General features: G+C 31.6%; 1 protein-coding gene across 2 annotated transcripts; it reads left to right on the plus strand.

Moving 5' to 3' along the window:
- On the plus strand, positions 1–27454 carry LOC131671288 (protein croquemort-like). 2 transcript variants are annotated; one of them, XM_058947592.1, is made up of 10 exons: positions 1–337; positions 18396–18770; positions 19737–19900; positions 22338–22482; positions 22561–22770; positions 23284–23495; positions 23815–24223; positions 24707–24780; positions 24970–25183; positions 25510–27454. In XM_058947592.1, the coding sequence occupies exons 2-10, from the start codon at positions 18654–18656 to the stop codon at positions 25633–25635; spliced, it is 1671 nt and encodes a 556-aa protein (XP_058803575.1). In that variant the 5' UTR covers positions 1–337; positions 18396–18653; the 3' UTR covers positions 25636–27454. The 2 variants fall into 2 exon arrangements, with proteins under 2 accessions (XP_058803575.1, XP_058803576.1); XM_058947593.1 differs by lacking the exon at positions 1–337 and adding an exon at positions 5617–5939.
- The last annotated feature ends 226 nt before the right edge of the window (positions 27455–27680 follow it).

Here is a 27680-nt window from a genome sequence, read left to right on the forward strand (position 1 = left end):
AACTGCCACTTCGACCGGGAGTCTATCGTCAGTTGAGACTTGCCAACGCGACTTACCACGATCTCGAGCTCCCGCTTATTTCTTTAATTTTGTGAGTGCGTGAGTTGCCTTGTGCGCAATATTGTCAGGGTGTGTGACTTGTGATCCGTCGACTGAACGTAATCTGTGACGCTAGTAGAGGACGAACGCGCTCCTTTGGGGTGTTGCACTACATAGAGCCACAAACCGGCTCCATTAGCGTCATTGCAGCGAGGGTTGCCCCATCTCTGATAAGCGTTTGCTTACCCGAAACGTCTCTCATCCGCCTGTGTTTCTGTTTACGCATCGTTTGGGCAAGGTAAGAAAATTCAATCGAACATCCACGTATAACCATTTACTGTAACCCGCGTTTGTAAAGACTGTCCGAGCCTTGTCGTTTAGTGTCCAGTGCTTCAAGGCAGCGATCTCTGTACCTTTATGATAAATTTAGCTAAATTTATAATTCATTTGTAGAATCTTCCATTATATCATTCTCTTACGGCTTTTTCCTTCTTACTGAGAAGGTTTTTTTCCCCCATTTTTTGTATGAAATATTTGTATGAAAAACAGACCCATCCAGAGTAATTTATTTATTTACATGAGACTTATTTTTTATCAAACTCTGATCTATCATATATATAATTTTCCATTCAATCACTTTTAAAAACAATTAATATGACTTGGAATATATTGCTCTTTGATATAATATACATCATTTTATTACACAGTTATAGCTAGTTAGCTCTGTATGTAATTTAATTGTACATATGAACATCACAAATTGAACAAAGTCAACAATAAATTTCTATCATATAAAATTCAGTTTGCTAAATTAAAACTAAAATTTCAAGTTCATTATATTTATCCTTGAAACTATATGCGTATGTTAATAATGCTCGTAAGCCTTTGTAAAATAAATTTAATTTTTCTAAATAATCAGTGATGAATGTATGTTAGTTAGAAAAAAAATGAGTAAAATTTTTCATCGCACAAATCTACGAATTAATTTGGTTATAAGAATATAGCCGATTTATTGACTCTAACAACGTAGTTTGTGTATATTACTAAGAAACATAAATCGACCTTGAATCGATATGAATTGAGTACAATGACTACTGTGTACTACGGGAAAGCAACACTACTATATATCAGTTGAAAAATGATAAAGGCACTGATAAACTACACTCAAAAATATTGCATAATAATGGCATCAAAACGTAAGGTTTCGGTAACAAAATAAGTTTGGTTGCGTATTCTTCAAATATATAATAATAGATAATAATATTATTTATTATTATAATAAATAATATATAATCTGTAATTTTGTCAAAAATAAAATTATTTGATTGGAAAAAATGAGACATTAGGTACATTAAATAGTCAATATTCAAAAATTTGTTTAATCAATGTTAATATAAAAAAAAAGTTGATCTCAACAATGACAAGTCATACAAACATAAGACATGGCTTAAACAATCATAAATAAATCATTTGTTTATAATTTTGTTAAACATGTTTATAAAGATTGCTGTATATTTTAAATTTATTAATAACAGGAAGATGTTTGTATTGTCAAAATATATTATTTCTAAAGAATATTTAATTTTGTAAAAAATTGGTGTAATCAAATACAAACAAAAAAAGGAACAGAGATTTATCTTTGAAATATGTATTATTTCAGTTAAGTAATTTTATATTGCAATATAGTTACGATTGAACGTAATTAAAATTAAAAAAAAAAACGAAAACTAGTAGGATTGTTACCGTCCAAATTTTATTGCAAAGCTGAAAATTCCAAGATTGTAACTAAAAAAAGGTTAATCGACATTTTAACAAGATACAAAAAGTTATATTTTCATAGTTATCAAACTGAAAGTTATGAATGGTTGGGCAAGGTCGAAGAGAGCCGGCGTCACACGTCATTCATTCGGAGAAGCGACATCGCTGTATTTATGTGCAGTGGCAAAGATACTTTACACAAAATTTCGTTTAACTTTTTCTCGCTCTCAAAAGTCAACAAATTATCTCTTAAATGTTAACAAATTCAACTGAACTTTTGGGAAAAATTATGATTTATTTATGATTCTTTAAGCCATGTCTCATGTTTGTATGACTTGTCATTGTTAAGATCAACTTTTTTTAAATATTATTAACATTGATTAAACAAATTTTTTAACTTTTCAAAAATTCAAATGAATATGCATTCTGGTATATTTAATGCACCCGCATAATTTTTTTTAAGCAAATAATTTCATTTTTGACAAATTTACATACCCTTAAAGTTATTTTGTATTTTTTTTCTAATTTTATGTTGCCTAATGGTTTCTAATTATTTCAAGAAAACACGACCAAGCATATTTTGTTTTGAAAACTTTACTCTTTGATACCCTGAAAGTTCCATCATTGTGTGATTTTTGTAACAGAATATTCATGAAAAACCAGTTGTCATTTTGTAAATTTTGTTGTACGTTCTTATTCTTATCTATCTTAAAATGACAAGAAATAAAATAAAAAAATCGTAAGTAAATAAAATAATTTCATCACCTTTTTTGTTAGATATTTGCTTCTCACATTTTTCAAATTTATTATGTATAGCTCATGAATTCGCGGATTAAATTCAATATGTAACTCAAATATAAAATCAATTATTTCCCCAGGGTTCGAACGCGTAGCTAACGAAGGAAAAGACCTCCAATGTGCACACGTATGCATGTTGACGTATTTATATCTTTCGATTCCCAATAAAATTACATATATAAAATTGGTCTTCAAATTAAAACTTTTTTAAAAGAGGCAATATGGATTAAGCTATCGAAATTTTAATTGAAATATATTTCACGTTAATTTTAAATGAAGTTGCTTCTGAATTGACCGTCATCTGATTATTTGAGCTACAGCGGAGCGATGGACACTTTTCAAAAAATTCTTGTTGGAATGTATGTGTATGAGTCAGACATGAGAACAAAAAGATAAAAATTTTTTTTTAACATATAAAATATGTAGATGGAAGTTATTTTGAATATTATAGTGCATTTTGAAAATCACTCAGTTTTCATCCGTGTAAATATAAAAAATATAATAGATATAAATAACGGCTACCTGAATGAGCAATCTCTTTAGTATCCAATCTACTTTTGTATATATCAAAAAGACAAGTTGATAAAATTAAAAATTAAACTTATATTTTTAAGGTTTTCCGAAGGTTTTACTTCTTTACTTTCAAGTGAGTGAAGTAACTTTAGCCGAATAATCAATTTGTCGTACGTTTGAACTTAGAAAAGCATGTAGATAGGATATGTATTTTGCAAGCCGTTACTAATTGCATTAAGTACTTTGGTATGACATATATTTTGTTTTGGCAGTTATTTACTGATCTGTAACTTGAAGTATTAAACGTTATTGTTGTTTTTTATTTCCGATTTTCCTCTTAGCTTGCCTCCTGATACGTTTAAGAGACATTATCCTGGTGGCGTTCTTTTATATTTGATATTACATATGAACTCTCGAGGACGCGCCTACCTTGAAAGTGAGCCAAATTAATAAACACTTTCTTTACGATAAATCGGAAGTTCCTCTTGTTCCACTGGTAAGGTCATCCATATACTGATTTACTTTGAAACCAACAACAGTTCTTTCGAAAATGTGCATTTGTTGCAATATATCTTTAAACTAGCGAATTCTATATTTTTCTTTGCACACTCAGGTTGTCAACATTGAGCTCTTCAGGAACGAGTGTTTACAATTTATTTTCAAGGCGTACAGTAAAATATGATAAAAAAGCGATTACACGCTTGATTTACGGTAGTATACATAATAATGTTTAATGCGAAGAATACTTTAAATAATTACTGTGACAATATTTGAGCGAGCCGAGTAGCTAAGCCATTATCTGACAGAAAATATTGAAATTACTGATATAGATAAATTCTTTTTAAATGGTCTACATCTGAAAAGTGGGTCTTTCCCGATCGTACTCGAGAAACATGTAATCTCGTATGGCCAGCTTGTAAAGTTTCTTACATATTGCATTAAGGCACGCCTGGCTTTCCCGACTCGAAATTGGATTATTGCTCTTATATACTATCAACACTAGCAAATGTCGAGTTTCTTTTATTCGTGCGTGTATCGCGTGCCGCGAATATTGCACGAGTGAAAAAAGTTGATGCAGCATCGAAATTTGATCAACGAAAAGCTCAACGTCAATGGCTCTGCCGTGCGTATCAGAATTCGACACAATTTGCAGTCTGATATTCAAGCGAGTCATGAATACGAAGCGCGCTCATGTAACGCACGAAATTGTCGAGTTAATTAAAGTAGTATAGCGTGCGCGGAAGTTAGAGCGACAAAAGCCTTATACAGTTGCCGAGCGTCTCCAACAAAAGCTTTATGAACATTCAAACAGCTTTCGTTCTTGTTCAGCTGCCTCATTCGAAAACCAGCGCAAACTTACGCTCGCTGCGAAAACGAATCTCACCTTCTGCTATTTAGTCAAGTGTATTTCTGTCATCTATGAGTGTTGCCGCGACGTTTATCTCGTTTTATTTCGATTCGGTCGGAAAAAATAATTGCCGAACCGCCGTGCGTAACGAGAAAAGCGTCGATAAGCTTTGAGAAATTCCTGGCATTAACCTGGCATTAACCCGGCATTAGACTGTCAATGTTTTCATCGATGCGTATGGTATCAAGCAGAGGCAACCAGTAGCAGCGCGCGAGAACAAATACTAGGTCTATCGAGAATTTTGTGGAAGGGGGCGCAGAGCAGCGCTTCTGCCTCGCAGCTTGTTCGGTCGTACACGCTCAGCTTCGTACCCAGATAGCTACACAGATCTTGGCTTGGCACAGGGAGCGACGGAAAATTACGAACGATACACGTAGCTTTCTCGCTTCTGCAGCAAGCAACTGCGTCATCCTTCGCTTTCTTCTAATTCCCCAGAGGCCAAGTTTGTTTAGGACGTTGATGATCTTGTGCCCCTCCCCCATACATATTTATAATTCGCACAGGGAAGTGCCGCCACGGTCGACAGCAGCTACTCGTCGAAATGACTCGTCTCGCGGGGGTCTTGGCCAATTGAGTTTGGCCGAGAGCACCGGGTTTGCTCGCTAATAAGACGCTTCGCCAAAGCATTCGAGACTATAGCTGAGCACGATGTAGACGCATGTGTTTTCGAGTTATCGCTCTCAACGGCAATAGAAACGCGTACGAGTTATAACGATCCGTGCTTTGTGTCGATTACGTATATCTATCTGCTTTATTATCGGAAGGCATAAGTTTGGCGAGGTGAACAACCATGTAAATAAAGCCGAATCTCAATCGTTCGATTGAACGGCGATTAGCGCGAACTATAAAATTGATGTCGGGAAATCGCAGGGGCAAGACCAAAAGACAATAAGATTGCGAATGGGCATACGAGCAGCGTGCACCGTGCACGTGTTCATAGGCGTCGTGGGCTCTGCGATAGATGGATGCTATGTGGCAGCTGGTCGCAGCTGCGACGAGTCTAAAGCGTAGCGTGTGGCATGTGGCGCGGCCTTGCGCTTAGCGGCGAGGCTGGCGGCCCGCTCGCGCTTGGCCTCACGCTTTGTCAGTACGAGCCCGCACGGAGCAGCATCAGCAGCACGCGCACGCTCTTCGCCACTTCTTCGAACGCGCGCGCGCGGTCATACTCGTTCTGTGCATGTGCGCGTTTCTGTGCGTCGCGCATCAGATTACACCCAGTGCGCGTCTTCGATCAACCAACTTACGCAGTTTTAGCAGCTTCTTGCCTGGCCTTCTCGATCTTCAACCCCTTTCCTTTGCCTTCGCAACTGCTTAGTCAGCCCTTGTTGCCCTTGCTGCTGTATTTACATCGACCAGCGCCTACAGATACGAGCGTGCGCGCGCTCTCTCTCTCTCTCTCTCTCTCTCTCTCTCATACCACGACGTGAGTTTTCACTCCAGAACTTATATATCACTCTCGCGTATCATACTTCTATAAAGCTCGTTAGCAAACTTGCCAGTTCCTTTCATTCATCCGGTCAGACGACTACCGCTGATAACACGTGCGCGTGTTGGCTCTCGTTTGAAATGATCAACCCGACGTTTTACTTCGTAAGCGCGTCGTAGTTGACACAAGTATTGACCGTCATACGGTTACACTTTTCATGTGATTTAATGGGTAATATTAACGGTCACTTTTGCTATGTTGCTGTGAAACGCGTGAAGAATAAAACGTCCGTTAAAAAATATGATTAATATCACTTCAAGGCTTATTTCCTTTTTTTCTTAAAATTTTTAGATTCTTGATGGACTTCATCATTATCGCTATCGTTTGATGAATGATGCTTATCAGTCTTATAAACTTATAAAGTTTGTTATTGATAAAAAATAAGTTTACATTCAAAAATACAGCGCAAAATGAAAAGAAGTATAGATTTTTAATGAGTTTGAATGCTTCAAACGAAAAAATCAAATGTGTACTTATGAGACGCTTCTTACAGATTGACGATTGGCTTTACACATGCTGACCAGTTTATTTATAGCCCGAATGGTAAAAGGGAATGGAATTTTATATGAAACTCGTTCTGCTTGTAAATAGAAAGCAAGGTTTAATGTATTAACGTATACTTATGGGCCTTTCCGAAAAAAGGTAAATTGAAGCGTTGAAAAGGTTTCAAATTCGAACATAGCTGGCATAAAAACCACTTTCTCTATCGGCTGACAAATGGGAAATAGTAACGAATGGTGTGGATTCTTTCTCTTTTACTCGAAAACAAGTCAGTATTTATTATAAGCTGCGCAATGTTGTAGGAAATGTGCGACTGTGAGTACATTGACAGTAAGTGCAGGAGTATCTCCTTATCAATCTATGCGCGGATAAAAAGCGATAAAAGGCAGCGGGCGACATACCAACATTTTGAGTCTCACCGTAATTGATGACAATAACTACAATTTTCGAGAACAAAGACATATTACTGCCACCATTATCCGGGTCATACCCCAATTCATTATGCTCATTCACGGCTCGTGACCCAAGGATCAATTCAAATAATGTTGAAAGCAGTCCCAGTCTATCGTCATTTAATAGTTTCTAGGACGTTTTGTTACGAGGAGCAGTTTTTAATTGTAAACGAGTACATCACAATTTAAAAGATATTCAATTGGTCAAAAAAAAAACATTACTAATAAATAGTGTAATCTCGTTGGAAAAGTTGTATTAACTCTTTATCGACTCTTTCTCTATTCTTCTCTTGATTATTCAAATATTATTTTCATTTTTCGTTATCATTACAAATACGTGGAAAGGATACTTGCTTTCACGAATTTCCAAAAGGAATTGACCCAACCCCATTAATTAATTTAAAAAATCGAATAAATAAAGCATTTATTTGGCTATTCTAATCAATTGCATATTCATCGATGTTATTCTGTCACATCGACAAATGTTTATGTAGCCATGGAAAATCTAATACCATCTATCGATGTAACGTAATCAGATATGACTTCTCTTATACGTTTTCTGAAACCAAATATTTTTCGATTCAATGCCTTTTAAAAGATTATCTCTAAGTTATTTACCAATCTGAAACTAAAAACATGAGTATTGTGGTTTTTCCTCATCAGTTCATTTAAAAGTATTTCTTATGGTATTCTTTTTTATTTGATTTCGCGGCACATTGACCTTTAAAAGTATGTTCTCGGTACTAGTCCAAAAAATCCTTATTGAGTATTTCCCATAATACGATGTCTTTACAGTTATTCATTGGTGTTGAGTAGCTTCGAAGCCAAACTACTTTAAAAAATTCAATAGAAAAAATATTTTTTTATATTAGATTTTTCCATCTACTTTAAATACATTCAGTAAAATTCATCCATAAAGTGAACTCTCCTATATCATTGCAACTTCGTTTACATGGGAAGAAATCACACGTTTCAAATGTTTGCCGCTTGCCGCGTGTCTACCGCATGGCTATGTAGCTTAGACTACAAAGCCCACGAAATAGACGATGCAATCGAAAGAATACGATCGCAGGATTTTCTCTTGGACGCAGGCATGTGAAAGACTACTGAGCTCAGGTATAAATGTCCCGAAAAAAAATACCGAGGGTTCGGAGCGAGATCTTTATATATATTGGTTATACGGACAACTCAACAGGGGAACAAATGGCCTTCGACTGGGCTCAAGCACGTGAGCGAGAGAAAGTAAGCGAAGCCAAGGCTGGTTTGCTATACTGCTCTTGTACTGATGCGGGTAGGTCGAAGATAAGAGTAGGGTAGGTTTCGAAAATCGGTAAAGAGGATTTGGGGAGTTAAACAATGGGTTGCGATCAGATATTATGCTTTACATTCTAATTAGCTTCTATAAGGTATTTCGCACTTCGTTTATATTGTCAACTCTTCTTAGGCGACTTTTATCCCCCCATATTTTATACAATCTAAACATATAAAAACGTTCTTGGTGTTTTTGGATTCAAGATGTAAATTTCACACTTTTTCCGACCTTCTCGGCAGAAATATTAGATTTATTTATTTGTTTTGAAGCAAATTTGGTTGCTCAAAGAGCAAATAAAAAAAAGATAGTTTCATAAAAATAAGGAGTGGAGGTTAATCAAATATGATAATACGATACATGTGTGGGAAAGTAGAATTCTTGTCTCGTGTGGCATTTTCACCCGAGCGAAGCGAGAATCTCTCACGAATATGTATCGTACGGTATTTTTTTGTGTGATGTAGGCAAGTTTGATTTTAAGCGCACGTTTCTGACCGAATGTGTGAGAAAGTTGCACTTTGCACACGAAGTGTCGGACAAATTCTTTCGTCTGTGAATTCTTTTTAGCAAATTTAATTAAAGAAATAAAAAAGCTAACGTATCGTTGACATTTTGGAATCACCCTTATCAATTATTCTTTACTGATTATATGAAATATTTTCAATTTAAGTAAAATTATGTAATTTCTCTTTGTAAACTTTGATAAAAGAGATTCCAAAATGTGATCGAAACATTGGCTTTTTTCTTCCTTTCTATTTTTTTAATCAAATTTGGTTGATGGGATCTAGAAGTGAAAGAATTTTATTCAATTAACAAACCTTAGTATGAAAGTATTTCGTGAGCGAGTTGCTCGATATTTCAAGCGATTAAAAAGTTGAACGTCGTTGCTCGATAGAGCAGACATATTTAAATCGATGTCCGAGTAGATAATCAACTTTTAATTCATGATCGCACTAATTATATTATCTTATTACTGTATTTGTAAACACAGTTGATATGAAGTTTCCTTTGTTCAAACGCAAGTTGTAGTGAAATATATTATTTATTTACGTGCCTTAACCGAGCCAAGCGCGGATAAAGTATAGGGAGGATGTTTGTAGCACGGGGTAGCCAGATGGCCATCCCCTCCACTGCGTAGTTAGACAACCGGGTTGGCAGGCAGTGGAAGGAATGCCTGCTGAGCTATGCAGTCGAAGGCAGTCCTATGGTAGCTGTGCTATTCGTCAAAATATCGGCCAACCACGTGGATCACACTTTAGCAAAAGGGATATAATATACAGCGGCTCGATCTGCCAACAACGTTTGCCGCCTTGCGCGATGCATTGTAAAATCAATAAAAGAAAATTGTAGTAAATCTGGGTGCAGTGGCGTCGTACACCGCCTATTTACCAATTGAGTGACAGTATCTCGAATACGTCATTGCCAAGATAATAAAAATTTTTAAGCACCATGGTCGAGCCAAGCGTTAATATGGCATGAGAAAAATGTACGTAGCGCGGGACAAAGCCACTTCGTTCTTTGTCTTGGTCTTATATTATCCCACGCTACAAACATCCTCCCCATACCATACTGGCACTTGGCTCGCCTAAGACGCATAAATAACGATAATGTAAGATCTCACATTCACCAGATTTTTAAAATTGTTGTTCCAAAGTGAAGATTCGGCATTCATTCAAAGTGGCAAAATAAATCTAATGAATAAAGCATTGGCTTGTCTTTTCATATTAAATTTTATTACTTTAATGAGCTTTTAATGAGTAAACGTGCGCGGCTTGTGAGCACCTCACGCAATGTCGGATCGACAATCCACACTCCACTAACCTTCTTCAATGATTAAAATTGAAAATGCAAATGAAATTGTACTGCGGGGTTTGTTGATTACAAATTGAAATATTAGTGACGTAAGAAGCGCTCTTATCATCTTTTTCATGTTTTGTCATATTAATTAATATATAGAATATAAATTACTCGTTTTAAAGGTGGATTTTTCAATTATTTTATAAAACATATATCACGGCGGAAAAATATCTATTGGTAAAACAATCCCTTAGATTTCAAATTATTCATGATTTATCACATCGAAAACTGGTATACATAATCTTCTAGTTCTTTACAACTATATGGCTCATATTATTATTAAATCTTATTATCTTATTTATCTTATACATTTAAAAATCAAATTATTAATAAGTAATAGAAAATAATCAGAATAATTTCAAGGTATCGTCTCTTCTTTTCGCAAAACGGCTTACTCTCTGTACGTTTCATAAAATTAGAGTTTAAACAATAATACTGCAGCTATTTATTCTTCACTTTCAATACCTTCAAACTGACTTGTATTAATTATGTAAAATTGAATTTTTATTACTAAAATCACAACTAAAAACCATATATACATGCTTTTTTGACGCTATATAATGTCATCCATCACTTTTTTTTAGGGGATAATTCGTTTATTAACCTTGTCTAGTTACTCGATTAATCGGAAATATAAAATGTAAAAACTATAATTTATTTTTATCGTTCAAAAATCAAAAATTTTATAGGTATATAAATGTCGGCTCGTAAAAAGAAAAACAATTGGATATATTTGTATGAATCAGCGTACTTTACGTAAGCATCAAGTGACATCGCCTGATGCGCGTTCGTGATATGAATCGGGAAACTGCGCTATAATTACAAGATACCTTGCGTCAAATCAATAGGGAAATGTATGATTCTGTTTTGCTTGCACTACTGTTTGATTGCTCGTGAACTCTAATTTGATTAGACTGAACAAGTACATACGATCGAGCAATTCATCACTCATGGAACTAGATCGCCAATTATATCATAATTACAAAATTGCCTCAAGAAGAAGAAAGGAGGGATACCAATTGGCCGTGGAGCTAGCTAGAATTCATGCTTATCATTTCTTGTATGTGTATGTATACATGTGTGTATGTGTGTGTGTATATATATATATATAAACACTCATGTGCATCGTAGTGAACTTCGATCTTGCGGTAGACTAGTAAATTATTCCTTGATATGGCTTTGATGTTTTTTCACTAGATTAATCGTGTTGTTGATAAAGTTCTTCTATGCTGATGATTGACTTACACATTGCCTTACGATCATCGCGTATCATTATGCGATATCAAAAATTAAGCGCTGCGCTTTTGCCAAGTAATAATTCGAAACTATGGTTTGTTCCTTTATGCAATCAATTTTTTCGTATTCAAACGGAAATTGTTCAATGTTACATTGGTAAGTTTGTGCTTGATTATGAGCTTGGGAACTACTATTCAAGGCGTGATTTGGCATATTGTGTAGTTAAATCCAATTGTTTTTTCATTGCTGATCGTTTCAACATTATAAAAAGCTTCAAAACAGGATAATAATTCTTAGCGCATAGAAGAAGCAGTTTATGCAAAACAAAAATCATACAACATAAGCCACTACTTTTTTATAATGACTGAAGGCAAGCGATAATGACGCTACTTCGAAGTCAGTACGAGGAAAAATGTTAGACAATATTTTACACTTTATAGCTAGAGAAAACGAAAAAATTATCTTTTTTATAATCTCCATTTGAATTTTGACATCCCATTTACTATCATTTGTACTTGTCTATGATTTATGAATAGCTTGTTGTCGCCGCAGCAATTGATTCATATATATTCATGAATACCCATGCAAATTAAGGATGAATGTAGATACTAAATTTTAATCAGGAATCAATTAACAACATTATCTAATGGTTGAATTCTTCTTCATTTGCAATTGATTACGAAAATCTATAAAATTACTTCTTAAAATACTTTATTGTACTGAAAAAAATGTGAATCTCTGCAGAGGCATAGTAAAATTAATCGTATTATAAAGAATATTTTTATTTATTGTTCTTTTATAAATTTTGTCTTCAGTTTATAGCTATTATCATTAAATTTGAACAATTAGTCATCTAGTCCAGTCTAATGTAAACAATTTTCATGTTTCGTTTAGTTTTTTCGTCAAAACAGAATAAAACAAATTTGCACTATATACACGGTTTATTCGTATGTATATAATAATGTGTGTAAAATTCTTTTATGACCAACTGAAATGTCCCTATTAATTATATATATTAATTATTCACTTTTAAATATAGATAGAAAATTAAAGTACTACATAATCCTTGAAAATGCATATCAATTTAAAATAATATTCATGCAATTTGATAAATCAGCTAGTTGGTTCAGCTCATGCGGTCGTCGCTTATAGTGATGCGATATCTTTGTATCCTAAGTATAGACAGCGCTAGAGCCACTAAGCATTTCTATTTACAATGACACAGAATCTGTATTCAGGCCGCTTATGTTGAATTCAGTGTTACAAACCTTTAGATCGGGGTCGGGGTAGATTTTCGTGTGAATTAATACGTCACAAAAAAAACATGATTCTTAAATATTTCGAGCCACTGAAGTCGAATAAACATCATTATCAGGATACATTTATTTCTGGCTCATTTTAAGAAAAAAAGATCTTTAATAACTTTCTCGAAAAATTTATACTTCAAAAGTTATCAAAGATTTAAAATTGGACAGTTTCGAATAACTTTTAATTTTAAGGACATATAATATATATTCTTCTGAAAATCACCTTTAGATATATATAGGTATATAAATAGATCTTAGATTTCCCTCAAACTTTGAAAATAAGTTAAATTTTTCATTTCCTTAAAAAATTTAATATTAATGGTATTTGAAAACGAAATTTTCATTTCCAAATTTTACTTTTTAACACGTATCCGACAGGCAAGTTTAGCAGTACATTTCGTTCGGTTTATTTTTGAAAAACTAATACGTCTCTTTGAGGCACTCATTACAATGAAACGGGTCGTGTTACAGTTACTCAAATTCACACACTGTACGAGTATATCATGTTTTAGCGAAACCAATAGTGATCCACATATTTGGGTTTTACTGTTTGTATCATAGTTGTAATATTTAATATTCAACGCTTCAAGAAATATTACCCATGTAAAATGTTTAGTACTTTTCAACCTAAACAAAATCTTTTAAATTATTTTTTTGTGGTTTTACATTAGTGGTTGACTTCCTCTGATTTTCTTTATTCTAAGTAATTTTTTTATTACTTAATATACTGTTATTGGTTTCTTTGAATTATTTCTGACAGTTAAATATATTTTTTCTAATCATAATGTTTTTAGAACTTATATTACATTTTTTATCGTATTTTTAAAACATTTTAATAAATGTTCAACACAGAACTTCAGACAATAAAAAGTTAAAACTTCACTGATAACATTGTTTAGTCATGAATATCAACCTAACTGCATATTTATTTACCATTATATAATATCCTCGGTTGTACTTCATATCAAATCATGAGAAAATTTAATGCATATTGAATTTTCGAATTTTCAATTTCGTCAATAAAAGTTTTGATCTACATTCGTGCATTCAAATAAATGCGAAGAAAATCATGTCACACGTATTATATAATTTTAGATCTGCAGTAATAACATGATAATAAGAATAACACGGAATATTGGCATTTACTAGTGGTCAGATGGTAATGCGATACATGTTTATTGTTTTGTGGATGTAGCGTAATTTTGTGATTTGTATATTTATTTTTTTCAATAACATCTTTCGAATAATTGTTGTTATGTAAAATATTAGTAAAAACCTTTCTATTTTTATTGTGAAAAAGGTTGTCTGATAGTAAAAAAGCTCAAAATATCAATCAAATTGTTCATTATGTTTTTCCTTCGATAAAAAGTTTATCAAGCGGACAGACGCTGTCTGTTTTTGGTATCAATCATATTATTTTTGTGCCTTTTTTTATAACTGTCACATCTAAAAAGTTTAATTTTTCTTCTTCTAAATCCATTTCCGAAGGGAATTTAAAATTTCTATCGTAATCATTAAAAACCTGCAGACTACCTCGATTTGATGTTTCTTAATTATTAGAAATGTATTGTTAACGTATCTAACGTGTAATTTGGGAATGCATTTATGATATTCTTTCTAGTTAAACACTCTTTCTTAAGTTCATCCATTACAATGTTAGCAAAGAGTGAAGAGATCGGTGAACATATAGGCGTGCCCTTCAGCTGTTTTGTAATATCGCCCATCAAATATGAAATAAGTGTTGTAATAGAAAAACTTTGCACAAATAATTAGATCATTCAATGGGATTTTGCAATCTTGTCTAATCTAGTCCAATCTATGGTCGAAATTTCTCATAACCAAATTGCATAGCACATTTGTAAACAGTGATATGACATCCAATGACAATAGTATACCATCAGGTTTTAATATTACATCGGCAAGTTTGTGAACAAATTCGTGACTGTTGTTTGATGGGGAATAGTAGGTTTATTCCTTTTTTTCAATTCACGATATATGATTTTAGCTAGTAGGTGAAACAAAGTATTCACTAAGGAGATAATTGGACGTACTAGCATTAATAAGAAAGATGAGATTAGAGAATTGAGTAACACATATATTCCGCTAATCCCATTATTGAGAATAGAAGGTAAGGAGTAGATAATGTGCTGATTGTAAATTAGCTAGTTGACAAGCTCATTCTGAGATGACAAGACAGTTTTAAAACATTTGCACTAAACTATGTACGTTAATATTAGTGTATTTTGTTAATGTTTTTATTTGTTGATTTGCTGTTTATTTTAATTACGATTTTGTTGTACTTTAATAAAGTGTTTTTGGTGAGATCGAAAAATTTTATCAATAACACGTCAAATAAAATATAACGTATTAGCCTACAGAGATCGAGTATATGATTTATTTTACACAAGATTTTTTTTTACATGTATATTAAATGACGATTGTTAATATAAGTAATATAATCAACAATTGCGTTTAAAATTGAAAGTTATTCGTTACCTTTAAGCATTTAGCAGCTTTGTAATTGAGAACATGATAATTTGATGGTATATAGTTATCGCACTTGCCATTGAACTAGTTTTATTGGTACTTTTAAGTCTAATTAAATTATACTTGATTGACAATGGTATTTTTATTATTTTATGAAATATTTGTTTATTTGACTAAAATTTTTGAACAAATTGGTCAAATCTATGTTTTTTTATGAAGTACCACGGTTATACTTTATTAGCTAACTGTAGGGCTAACATCTTTATTCGCTATTGAGATTTGATCCGTAACAGTACCTTTCATTTCCTGCTCATTTCCTTTCTGTTACTTTTGAATTAGATCGAAAAATGTCATATTATTGATAAACGATAATTGTTTAATAATTTCGAATTTCAAACAAATCTGATTCGAGGTAAACTACAAAAAAGCAAATAAAATAACTTATAAGTAATTACCTTTTATGAACACATGGACTCAAAAAACATACTTAAACGCTCCTGGACAATCCGTGACGGAATTACATATCAAGCAAGACGTAAATAATAATTTTGGAATTGGTATTTGATTAGTGTAAGCGATAAGGAAAGAATAGAAGTGTTACGTTGAAAATAGAAGTTCTATAGCAAATTACAAAGATTTATAAAGCATGCATGTGCACGAAGGAGAGGCTCTAAAAATCTGATGCTTTTGTCCTTGTCGCTAAGGGCCTCACTTCTTATACTCTCAGCGTTCAATATTCATTCCCACGGTTTTCCTCTACTTTATGGCTTTTCCGAGATCAGCTCAAGCCCATAACACGTGCTCATAAACTGCACATACACTCGCTTGAAAACACTTGGCACCCATTCGCGCCTTCTACGCCTTACGTTATTTACATGAAACCTCGCACAATTAAAAAATCGATTTTAGTAAAAAGTTATAAAAGTTATAATAGAAGTGTAAAGACTCAATCTAATATCTCAAAAATTCCAAAACCAAATAAGCTGTACAACATACGTAGTTCATTGTTTTAATAAGCAATATCTACCTAATTTAAAATCAATTTAATTACATTTACTCCTCTTATCGTAAAAACGAAATAAGTCTATTATTAGACAAAAAATGTTTGCGGGAACTACTCTATATAGTCTATATATAATTACATAAAATTTGAAGAATATTTTACTGATAACGAGGCGTCTGTAGTAAAAGTTTTAAAAAATTTCATGCAACAATTTTCAAAATATAAATTTCTTTAGATTATGTTTTTGATATAATTATGAACGAAAGTAGCTAGAGTGACGATTATTTTGTTTAAATTAAAAATAAAATAAAATAGTATAAATTTTCGTTATAAGATATTACAAAGTTCACGGACGAAAAATTGTTTTGAACCAAAATTAAAAAGTTGAAAATGTCATATTATTTGAATTTGCCCTTTATTATGTAAAAACATATCGAATGTTACCGTACCCGGTAAATCTTGAAACATAAAACTCAAGTTCTTACCAACTGCATACCTATATAATACATACAATCACTTACGTATATACAAACATTTTCTAAAAAAATTTGTCACTAAGACAAAGCTTTCTGAAGGAGAAAGCAATCGGTAATGCCAGCATGATAAATATATTTATTTTCCAATTCTCATAGTGTTTTTACACACCAATGACGTGCGCTTATGTAAAAAATAATTTATGCAAGATGTTATAATGGAATAGTGCAACATTCGGAATATAAATTTGATTTACTTGAGAATAAAAACGCGTACTACTGAGATACAATATAACTCGTCGATAGCTCTTAGTTAGCTGAACCAGCTAATGTAGAGGTCGCATACGCTAAGCTCCGTTGTTTTTGGAAAAAACGTAGAATGATGGAAGAAAAGTCAAGGACAGGTGTCAACTAGCGAGTCACAGCGGACTGCAATAGAAAAAAGTGCAGTCACACTAATATCCGAAGAGCCGTCAAATGCCATGTGTTTTTCGTATAATTGCGAATTTAAGTAGACTATAAAATTGCTGAAAATACTTGAATATGAGAGTTGCCCTTGTCGCGTTGATACTTGTTTCCTTTTAAAATTATATATTGATTGGGTTAGACGAAGCGTGTAACACATTCGAAGCGAGTAACGAAACCGTGAGTATAACAAAAAATGGCGTAGATAAAATAGAAATAAATTAAGCAAAATTCTTGGTACTGACACATAGTTTATCAAAAGAGTATTTAATAAATTCTCTTTTACTATAATTCTGTCGGGAAAAAATACGCAATTATAATATATTCTGTTGCAAATAAAGTTCCATTTGTTCAATAATAAATTTTGTAATAATGGAAAAAAGGGAAATAGTGAGAGATGGAAAATTCACTTAATTTTAATTATATTCAGCAACGTTTCGTCAGCACATTTGCTGATCTCTAGACACATAGAAGAATTCTCTCACACGAATTTGACTGGGACAAAGCTAAGATATTGGATTATGAAAATAATTACAAGAAACGCAAAATATCCGAAATGTTGCACATCGGCTTACATAAAAACACTAAATAGAAAAGAGGATATACAATATCTTAGTCATATTTATAAACCTTTATTAAGATCGATGAGGAAGGGATGATAGATGAAGAATATATATATGTGTGTTGAAATACTTGATTTCTTACCTTATTGTAACATGACTGGCTACGAGCTGTTCGTTTTAGCCAATAATAATTTGACTACGAGAGAAATCAAGTACACGCATATACATATAATTTGCCTTTAAAAATTACATTTGAAACTTTATTGTTAATAATTTGTTGTTTTTCTGTTAATAAAGCCTTAAGAGGTCAGCAAATGTGCTGACGAAACGTTGCTGAATATAATTAAAATTAAGAGAATTTTCCATCTCTCACTATTTCCCTTTTTTTCATTATTACAAAATTTATTATTGAAGAAAACTATAAGGGAATCAAGACAGTATGTTACGTATTAAAGTTCCATTTGCTTGCAATGTAGAACAATAACAATAAAATGTACCGCGAAATAGAAGAGCTTTGCGAAATTCGAAACAGACTTTATACGTGTCTACTTATTTAGATAAAAAAAAATCTTGTTATCTTCTATATCTGCAGTAGTCAAATGGTCAATTGACGTTAATACAAACGCTAATTCAAGCGAAATGACGCGATAAGCGCTAGGAGTGAAAACAGAATGAAGCTTGGTCGTTCAAAGACCGCCGTAGCTACAAAACTGTGATTAGATATGTATTATCTGTTTAAGCTTGACGAGAGACGAAGGCATACGGAGTGGACTAGTGAAGCGTAAAAACGAAGAGCGAGAGAGACAGAAGAGGTGACTGAGTGAAAAAGAAGGAGAAGGGAGAGAAAGCACAGAGGGACAAGGCAGAAAAGTGATTCTAGTGCGGTCAGTCATAGTGTAGAAGCAGGGCGCACATGCTGAGCAGACGAAGAGTGAGGACCGTAGTAGTAGTCGTAGTAAGAAGACAGCGACAGAACTGCCGCCACCACCGTTGCAGTAATGAGGCCCTGGACGAGCAGGACTATCGTGCTGGGCAGTATAGGGCTCACCCTCTTGCTCGTCGGCGCTGCCGTTTACTTACTCAGAAATATCCTTTTTCACGCCGTTATACGTAGCGTAAGTATCCTCTTTTTCGCTTATGCCACTCTTATCTTCGTTTCGGCTCATTAATAATTCTATATTCGACGGTCTTCCGTATCACCTTCTGCTATCGACAATCATTTATAAACAAATCGGTTGATTGGTGAATATTTATCACATATGATTATTATCACGTTCACGTATTTATTTATCTGCGTTACACCAACAAAAATATAGTTACAGTTACTATATGTAATACAGTGGAAAATCGGTCTAACTGTAACAAATTTCTTATTTTTTAGCTGTTGGTGTTGCTACGTAGACTGTAGTATCTATCACTATTAAAAAAATAAAAATGGTTATAATATTTAATTATTCCAATATAATCGGACAAAAATTGTTACTAAAATTAAAAGACATAGTATAAATTAGTATATCTCAATAACTATTAAAGAATTTGATCTTACTATACTATTTCAATATATTCAACAATATTATAGTATAGTGCATTATATATTTATTATCGTTTGCTATTTTCCACTTTACTATTCAACATAGTCAAATTAAGTACTGCCATTTTTATTCATATATTGACACTATCGCGCGACTCTGATAATATGACATTTTACTGAGATGAAGAATAGTTTTGAAAACATTTTTACTTGAGATAACAACACTTCTCTAGCTGTACAATAACCTCAGCTATTCATGGAATTGTCTTGATTTAACGATTTTTTAAATAATTTTTCGCAAAATATTTTAATTATTGATTCATTCACTCATATTTAACCGTCAATTATTGCAATATAAATTATTATACTATGAATTTAGCCATTTTCATTCGGAACTCGAGAAATAATTCAAATTACTTAGGAATTAAATCATATATAATATCATAAATTATGAGTTCGATACACTGATTTAGAATTGATAATATATATCCATAAGAATTACAATAATAATTATCGTACAAGCATATGTGTAATTATAACTATGTTGTAGGCATTAACATTATCACCAAATTCAGGGAGTTACAAATTGTGGGAAGATACAGAATCGATGCAAACGCATATGGATATTTACTTTTTCAATTGGACCAATCCCGATGATCTGATGGACCCTACCAAAAAACCAATCTTAGTGGAGCTGGGCCCATACAGTTTTAGGTACAGAAGCTTTCTTATTCATTCGTAATTCTTTAAGGACATACAAAATTCGTACATCTTTGAAAAGTTTATATTTTTCAAATTCCTCTGTACGTGCATTTGTATGATTGGCGATATTCAATAAGTCTGAAAATTTTTATTTCTATTTTTGTTCACATTTGATTTTCATTAATTAATTTACTTATTGCAACTAGCTCTAACGTGTCAATTACTTACATTACTTAAAATCTCCACTTTATTCATAATTCCGTATGAAAAAATCGTTGAAAAATTTTATGGGCTTTTATAATTAACGAAAACGTCGCGTGCAGCTGCAATGAAAAACTCATTTCCATGATAATTTTACAATTGAAGCAGTTGCTTCAAAAGAGGTCAGATAGTAGTGATGACTTTCTAGTTCAACTATGCACATGGCAAATGCTAGATCTCGATTGCTGTTTGCTATAAAAAGTGCAAAATTGTTGTATATTTCATAAAATTTTAAATTATAATAATGATGACAGTTATATTGTATTCAAGTAAAAATCAATCATTACGAGATATCTTTGTGATATTAGATATCAATGTTACGAAACTTGACAGACTAGTGGCTAAAAAATCTATTATAGCTATATAAGAGTATAAAACCACAAACTTTTATGCAAGTAATAATTTATCACATCGAGTACAGTATGAGTGAATGTAAATGTTCTTTATAAGATGATGTTTGATATCTAGAATTAAAAAGAAAGATTAGATTATAATAATGTCGAACAAATTATAAAGATAAAACAAACTGTGTTATCTGCTAAAAATGTAATATAATGTTCTCATTAAGATTCCGACTATATTATGTATGTTAAATGATATTTTCAATCTAAAGCAAAATGCATTACGGAACTTCGTCAGTTCAACATTAAAATATAAAGCTGTTCTTGGGAGTTCATCTGTACTTAGAACTAACCGAATTATCCTTAATCGAGCGTTAATAAAAGTTCGTTACCAGTAATAATTAAATTAAAAAAAAACTGGAGCGGTCGGTATTGACTCTATTATAGATAATAAAATGAATCAGAGAAGTCTCGCTAGACATTCGCGATCGACTGTATTATCATTTTGTTACACGATAGCACTATTTTCAAATTTCTTAATTTTGTTATTATTATCATAGAAAATCTGATCGAATTTCATACACAATCTTACCCTATATCTAAGTATGTTTGAAGATTTATTTTTCATCTTCATTTTAATAACTTACTGTTGCTCGATTATTAGCGGTATGCATTATATATGAAGTTCATAAAATATAATTAATTTTTGCATCTCATTTATTATAAAAACAGCAGAAACAATTTGGACGAATTGACAATTTTATAGCAATATCATTGTTGTTAAGCCCGAGAAATTTTCTATACAATTTGTCATTCTCTTCAAGCAGTAATAGAATATATTTTAAATGATTAAAAAATGTATTATTACTGAAGAAATAATCATAAGTTAAATAACTCTGAAAAATATGATTATAGATTCAAATAATAGTAACATTTTGTTTCTTGGTATTACGTTGCTTTATAAAATAAGTGAATGAGTTCCTAAGGAAAAACATTAATATCTATATTCATTTCTCAGTTGAGTGGTCTATAAAACAATCAATATCTTTGCATATTTCAGTTTATTTTCTTTATTTTTTACAAACTTATTAGATTGACTCTTTATCTTACTTGTAATTAAAATATTTTAGTGCTGGTGTACTAACATATATTGTTCTAAATTTAACAATCATAATTGATAAAAATATAATGATAACAGTGTCGGAGCAACTAATATCAATATTTATTTTTTTTATCAGTATTTACGTCTATAGATAAGGGTTTGTCTAAATTTACAAAGCGAATCAACGATAAAATACATTAAGTTTAGTCAGGAATCAAAAGTAATAGAAGAATTTGATGTGGCCGAAGCAATTAAAAAGAAATATATTATCTCTTTAATACAGCTTTTGATATGAGTTATGGTCAATTACAGCGAGCTTTAGTATAAATACTTTAGATATATACAAGTCTAACAATTCTTAATTTCAAATTATATATTTCTAATGCGAAAATATAATCATAATTACAGTCTAAGGTGTATCTCGACACTGTGAACGTTTGATTGGTAATTGTCACGTCAATCTTAATTCTAGAATGTAGGTCGGACTGTTATTATTATCAATCACGCAATGTATTAAAGATAACAATACTATTAGCACGTTATTTTCAATACCAACAATAGTATTTTTGGTCATTTCTTGCATGTATATACTGTACATATAATATCGCTTCAATGATCGTTTATAACTGTTACTTTTTGTTATTGTTTTTAGAATGGGTCGTAGAATAATTATTGTACAGAAGCTATAATAACGAACAAATACATAAGCATTACCTACTTTTTCAATAAACCTATACTTTTACAGAGAAAGGAGGCAGAAAGTTAACGTAACATTCCATCCAGAAAATAGTACAGTCAGTTATTTACAGAAACGAACATGGTTGTTTGATAGTTCCAGAAGTAATGGCTCGTTAGAAGACAAAATTTTACAACTGAACGTTGTGGCGGTGGTAAGATAAAACTTATTAAAAACTAAGATTCATATGAAAGTATTTTAGTTATTTATTCATTTATTTATACGTTTTTAGTCAGCAGCTCATAAAATTCGATATTGGCAAACTATGATACAACAAAGTTTATCATATTTACTTAATCAATTTTCGAACAAAATTTATATCGTAAAAACAGTCGACGAACTTCTCTTTACGGGCTTTGAAGATAAAATTATTACTATGGGGAAGATGTCCGGATTGGATGAGGATTCTCCGCCATTTGATAAATTTGGATGGTTTTATATGGTTTGTTAAATAATTGTTATAATCATATTTACTATAGCCATTCCATTATGCCTGCGCGTAATCATTGTTATACGCATTGATGTATGATGATTTTTAGAAGTGTAATTAATTAATTTCAATCAACATTTTTTCACGTCAATTTACAATACGTAAAACACATTTGTAAGTTTTGAAAAGATTATACCTTAATTATCAACGAAGATTTGATAATAATTGAGACAAGGCTAAAAAAAGTTCAATGTCTTAAATGGTTTTGATGACTCTTCAGACGAGCGAACGAGAATTACTCAAAGGGCACTCGTCAGTGCTTGCTTTAAATTGACGTTGAATAGCTTTAGTCGCGTGTGTATTATCGATAAATATAAATAACTTCAATAAAAGACAATCCGTAATAATGTATTCTTAAGAATTTCAAAGTTGAAATGAATACTATTAATCATTGAATAGGTAGACATGCGAATATTTATTATTTACTATTTAAATAGACTCTAGAAAACTATTATTTATTTACAGAGGAATGGATCCACTGATTTTGATGGTTACAGCAACGTTGCTACTGGCGAAGATGATATTTCTAAACTAGGATCTTTAATGAATTGGAATTACAAAGATACAACGAAATTTTTCAGTACCCCTTGTAATGTGATAGAAGGAAGTGCCGGAGAGTTTTGGCCGCCATATAGAAATAAAGATGATATTCGTCTTTTTACACCAGACATCTGCAGGTAATAATTTTAAGTGATGATATGAGTCAGTAGCCGAATTAGCTACTTGCATACACTAAATCTATAATCAAGTGAAAGAACGATCTCACTCTGATCTACGTAATTACTAACTGTTAACAAATAGCAATTGCCAAATATGCCTGTATATCCATTGTAATGATTTCTTATTTACATCAATGAAAAATTATCATAGTAAATTACATATAAAATAATTTAACTAAATTGAAATTGTGATGTAATTTGATCACAAATCACATTATGATTATTAATGTAATAATATGATCTCGTCATTATATAATCGTATTATTCCGATTCACAGACCGGTTACCTTCGAATATGAACAGACTGTCACTAACAAAGGCATAGAAGGTTACAAGTTTTCAATGGGTAAGACAACTCTCAGCAATAATACCAGGCGACAGTACCCGCACGAGCAGGCCAAATATTTTACGCCGACAACTACTACGGAAGATTTCTTTAATGCCGATCTAACAACTGTGAGGCCAGAAAACGAGAATGAAGATCCAGATGTGGTGAATGAGGGCCAGTGCTTTTGCAATGGTGAATGTTCACCATCGGGTATTATCAACGTAACATCGTGTCGCTACGGGGCTCCAGGCTTCATAAGTTTGCCTCATTTTCATAAAGGCGATCCTGTTCTCAGAGATCAATTTATTGGATTGAATCCTAAAGAAGAAAGCCATAGCTTTTACTTGACTTTGGAGCCGGTAAGTTTTTTCTGTTGAATGGCTATATGAACAAATATAACGAAGTAACATGAAAATGATTCATCACTAACATAGAATATATTGAAATTTTTATTCACATCAAATAGACATTAAATTAAACAGATATGAGAATTTTATCGCAGACCGTTTGTAATGCTGCCCTTGCACATTGCACTTTGTAAAAGGCTTAGCCTTGACTTTTAGCACGTAAACATTTTAGCATTGAAATATAAAATGCGTCAAGCATACACTTGTAATTAAAAAAGTAACTAAAAATTAAAAATATACATCTAATTGTGTAACACTATTTAATCTAAACATTTTTCATATAAGTAATTTATTATTGAATTAAGACAAAAGAGACATTAGATTTTTTCATAATGCATATAAAGAGCTTGAGGGTGCTTAACATACAGTTTGTCATTAATACTGTGCCCACTTTGTTGCGAACTATTTTTGAAAACGATTTAAATTTTCTTCTAGACGACTGGCATTCCAATAGACGTAGCGGCTAGACTTCAAATTAATATTTTAATGCAACCATCAAAAACTGTAGCGTAAGTATTTAATATATATCTATATTTTTTAAATTAATTAGTCATTTTTTATTAAATTCGTTTTAAGTACGAATTTAATAAAAATTTATATTTGTTAGATATTATAGATCTTCAATATAATTCGATTATGCGTTAATTCTCTATATTCTAAGATGTGTTTTGTTATAAACAAATTATTTATTGTTCCAGATTATTTAAGGATGTTCCTACTCTATACTTTCCAATGTTCTGGTTCGATGTTAGAGCTGGAATACCTGATGATATGGTTGACAGTTTTAAAATACTTCTAAATTTGCCGAATATTTTAATGTATATCGGACTAGTATTTATGTTTGTTGGTTCTCTTGTCCTATTTTGCGTTGCAATTATGGGCTACATCAGCAATCGCCGTCGACTCTTACAAGTAAGAATTATGTTTATTATTCGCCAAACATACATAGCTTTTCATAATTAATTCTGCCTAAAAATTGATTATAAAATAAATTAATCTATTTTTAATTCCAATATCATAACTACTTAATCGATAGTAGCTTCTTTTTTTGGTAATATTAAACTTCGATAATAAAAAACTTTTTTCGCTTATTTATTTAATAACAGAAATGAAAAACTTTAGTTTGAGCAAGTAAATTTTAAGAAAAATATTATAGCTCGGCTTGTCATTTTATACTTTTATTCTTTATACAGGTATTCATATAATTAATTGGTATTACATATAATAAACATTTTCAGATTAAAGCTGACAAGTCTGATACTCTTGGAAAAAAAACAGAAATGGTATACATGGATAAAACAGGAGTCAGCGAGGATGCCCAAACCAGAGCTGATCGTCGGTTGTTTCCGTATCCGAAAATCTAGTGTATTGCTAGTATTTTAACTTGGTTTGTTAATTTTTTGGAGAAAGACAATACTTTTTAATACAAATTTTATATGCGATAAAAGATTTATAAACGAAGCAAAAATAAGCGTTTACGTGTAACGTTCTGTCTCAAATGTAAGTGTAGTGACATTGAAATTATGTATTAAGCTTACGAGCTATGAACTGCAATTTCTGATACATTCAAATATAGTCGTACATTTACTGTTGTTACAGATACGCTATTTTATTGTTTTGAGCTAAAAGCTGAAACGAGTACCGAATTAGTTTAGACAAAATATAATTTAACTTACTTTGTATTGTAATGCTTTAGTTCTTAAATTGAAGTTATGATATGATTCTATATAAATTTTTAAATCATGACAATTTTGAAATATATAAATTCGATTAATTATAATCAGACATTTTATAATTAAGTTATTAAGGAAGTAAAATACTCTGACGAAAGTTACGTGTGAATCATTGTTCCACTTACATCAATTTGATGTAGTATGTAACTATTTGTAATAGTTAAGGAAGAGCCTAATTTTTATTTACAGAAGATCAATAAGAAAAGTGATACTATAAATAGTTTTTCAGTAAGAAAACTTTAATATCCGTGGACCAAGTGTTACTCGAGTATTGTATTTTTACAAATACTACGAAATATATAAGAATATGAATGCTGATATGTGAGTCAATTAGTGTAAAAATAATTTTAGTTTGATTAATTACATTTTTTATTTTCATAAGTTGTTCATTGAATGACGAAAATATGGACTAATGATGGACCTTAGTTATGTTGAAATCATGTTGAAATATTTACGACTTGAAGGACACTGTAATACCGCGTAAAACCTTGCTTGCAGAGATTTTCAATTCTTATGCTGAAAGTACTGTCACATATAAAATATTTCACGTACAACTTATAATATCTTAGTAAAATAGTTGAATGATAAAAGAATACAATTCTCTAAAAACAGTAACAAGTTACAGTGGCATTTAATCGTAAACATTACAACATTCATGGAAGAATATTGTTTGGTTATTTATAGTTTGTCTCTTATGTTAATTTTGATGTTTTTAAGCACAGTTTCTATTGTACGAATCGGAAAGTTTATTGTATTGAAATATTTGGCAATGCCACTTAACAGATCTTGAAGGATATATCAATTTCCTGTGTGACAACTGTTTCGAGAAGTTAATCGTGCCTTGAATTTTGATAAAGAGTCGAGGTCAATAAGGTATATGATTTCAATATGAGTGACTTGTAACATATTGTGCCGTGCCACACAATGCCATTTATAATATTAAACAATTTTGGCAAGTTTTATAAAATTTAATCGTTAATTTTATAAAAATATTAAAAAAATGAAATACTAGGCATGCTTGAACAGGTTCTTATTACCTATTGATTTGATTGCCATGTCATGTATGAAAATGTTGACGTCAAAACTGGCAACTACAGAAATTCCTTTGTTTAAATTTTTATCCAACTATATCGATTACATAATAAAGTGTTGCCAATGTCTACCATTTGATATTGAAAAATATCATTAATTCTTTCTTGAATTGCTGAAAAGATTAACAATATTTAATAATTCAATTTAATATCGATAGTTTATAACAGTTTACTGCAATTCAAACTTTACGTGGTGATATTAATTTTTATAATCAGAAAATTTTTTATATTCTTTAATCGACTTGATATCGAATGTTAGCCATCAAATTTTATTAAATATCTGAATCGTCTGAATACATTAAATCAATATCTTAAATAACCTTGGATATGCATTTCCCAATAAAAAATTATTCAATGAAACAGAATTATATCTTTTAGAAAATTTATATGAATTATTCTTTGTATAAGATTTTGTATTTCTTATAATAAAAAATATTTTTAATTAATGATGAAGTTATTTATTTTTTATCTTATCGCATGTCTTTGATCTGTGATATTACATTTTCAAAATTACATCATACATTTATATATGTATAACATTACATACAATTAGATAAAAGATAGAAGTTCCCAATGACATAAAAA

Source organism: Phymastichus coffea, unplaced genomic scaffold (genome assembly GCF_024137745.1).
Source record: "Phymastichus coffea isolate CEN01 unplaced genomic scaffold, Cenicafe_Pcof_1.1 PCOF00123, whole genome shotgun sequence".
NCBI classification, from domain to species: Eukaryota; Metazoa; Arthropoda; class Insecta; order Hymenoptera; family Eulophidae; genus Phymastichus; species Phymastichus coffea.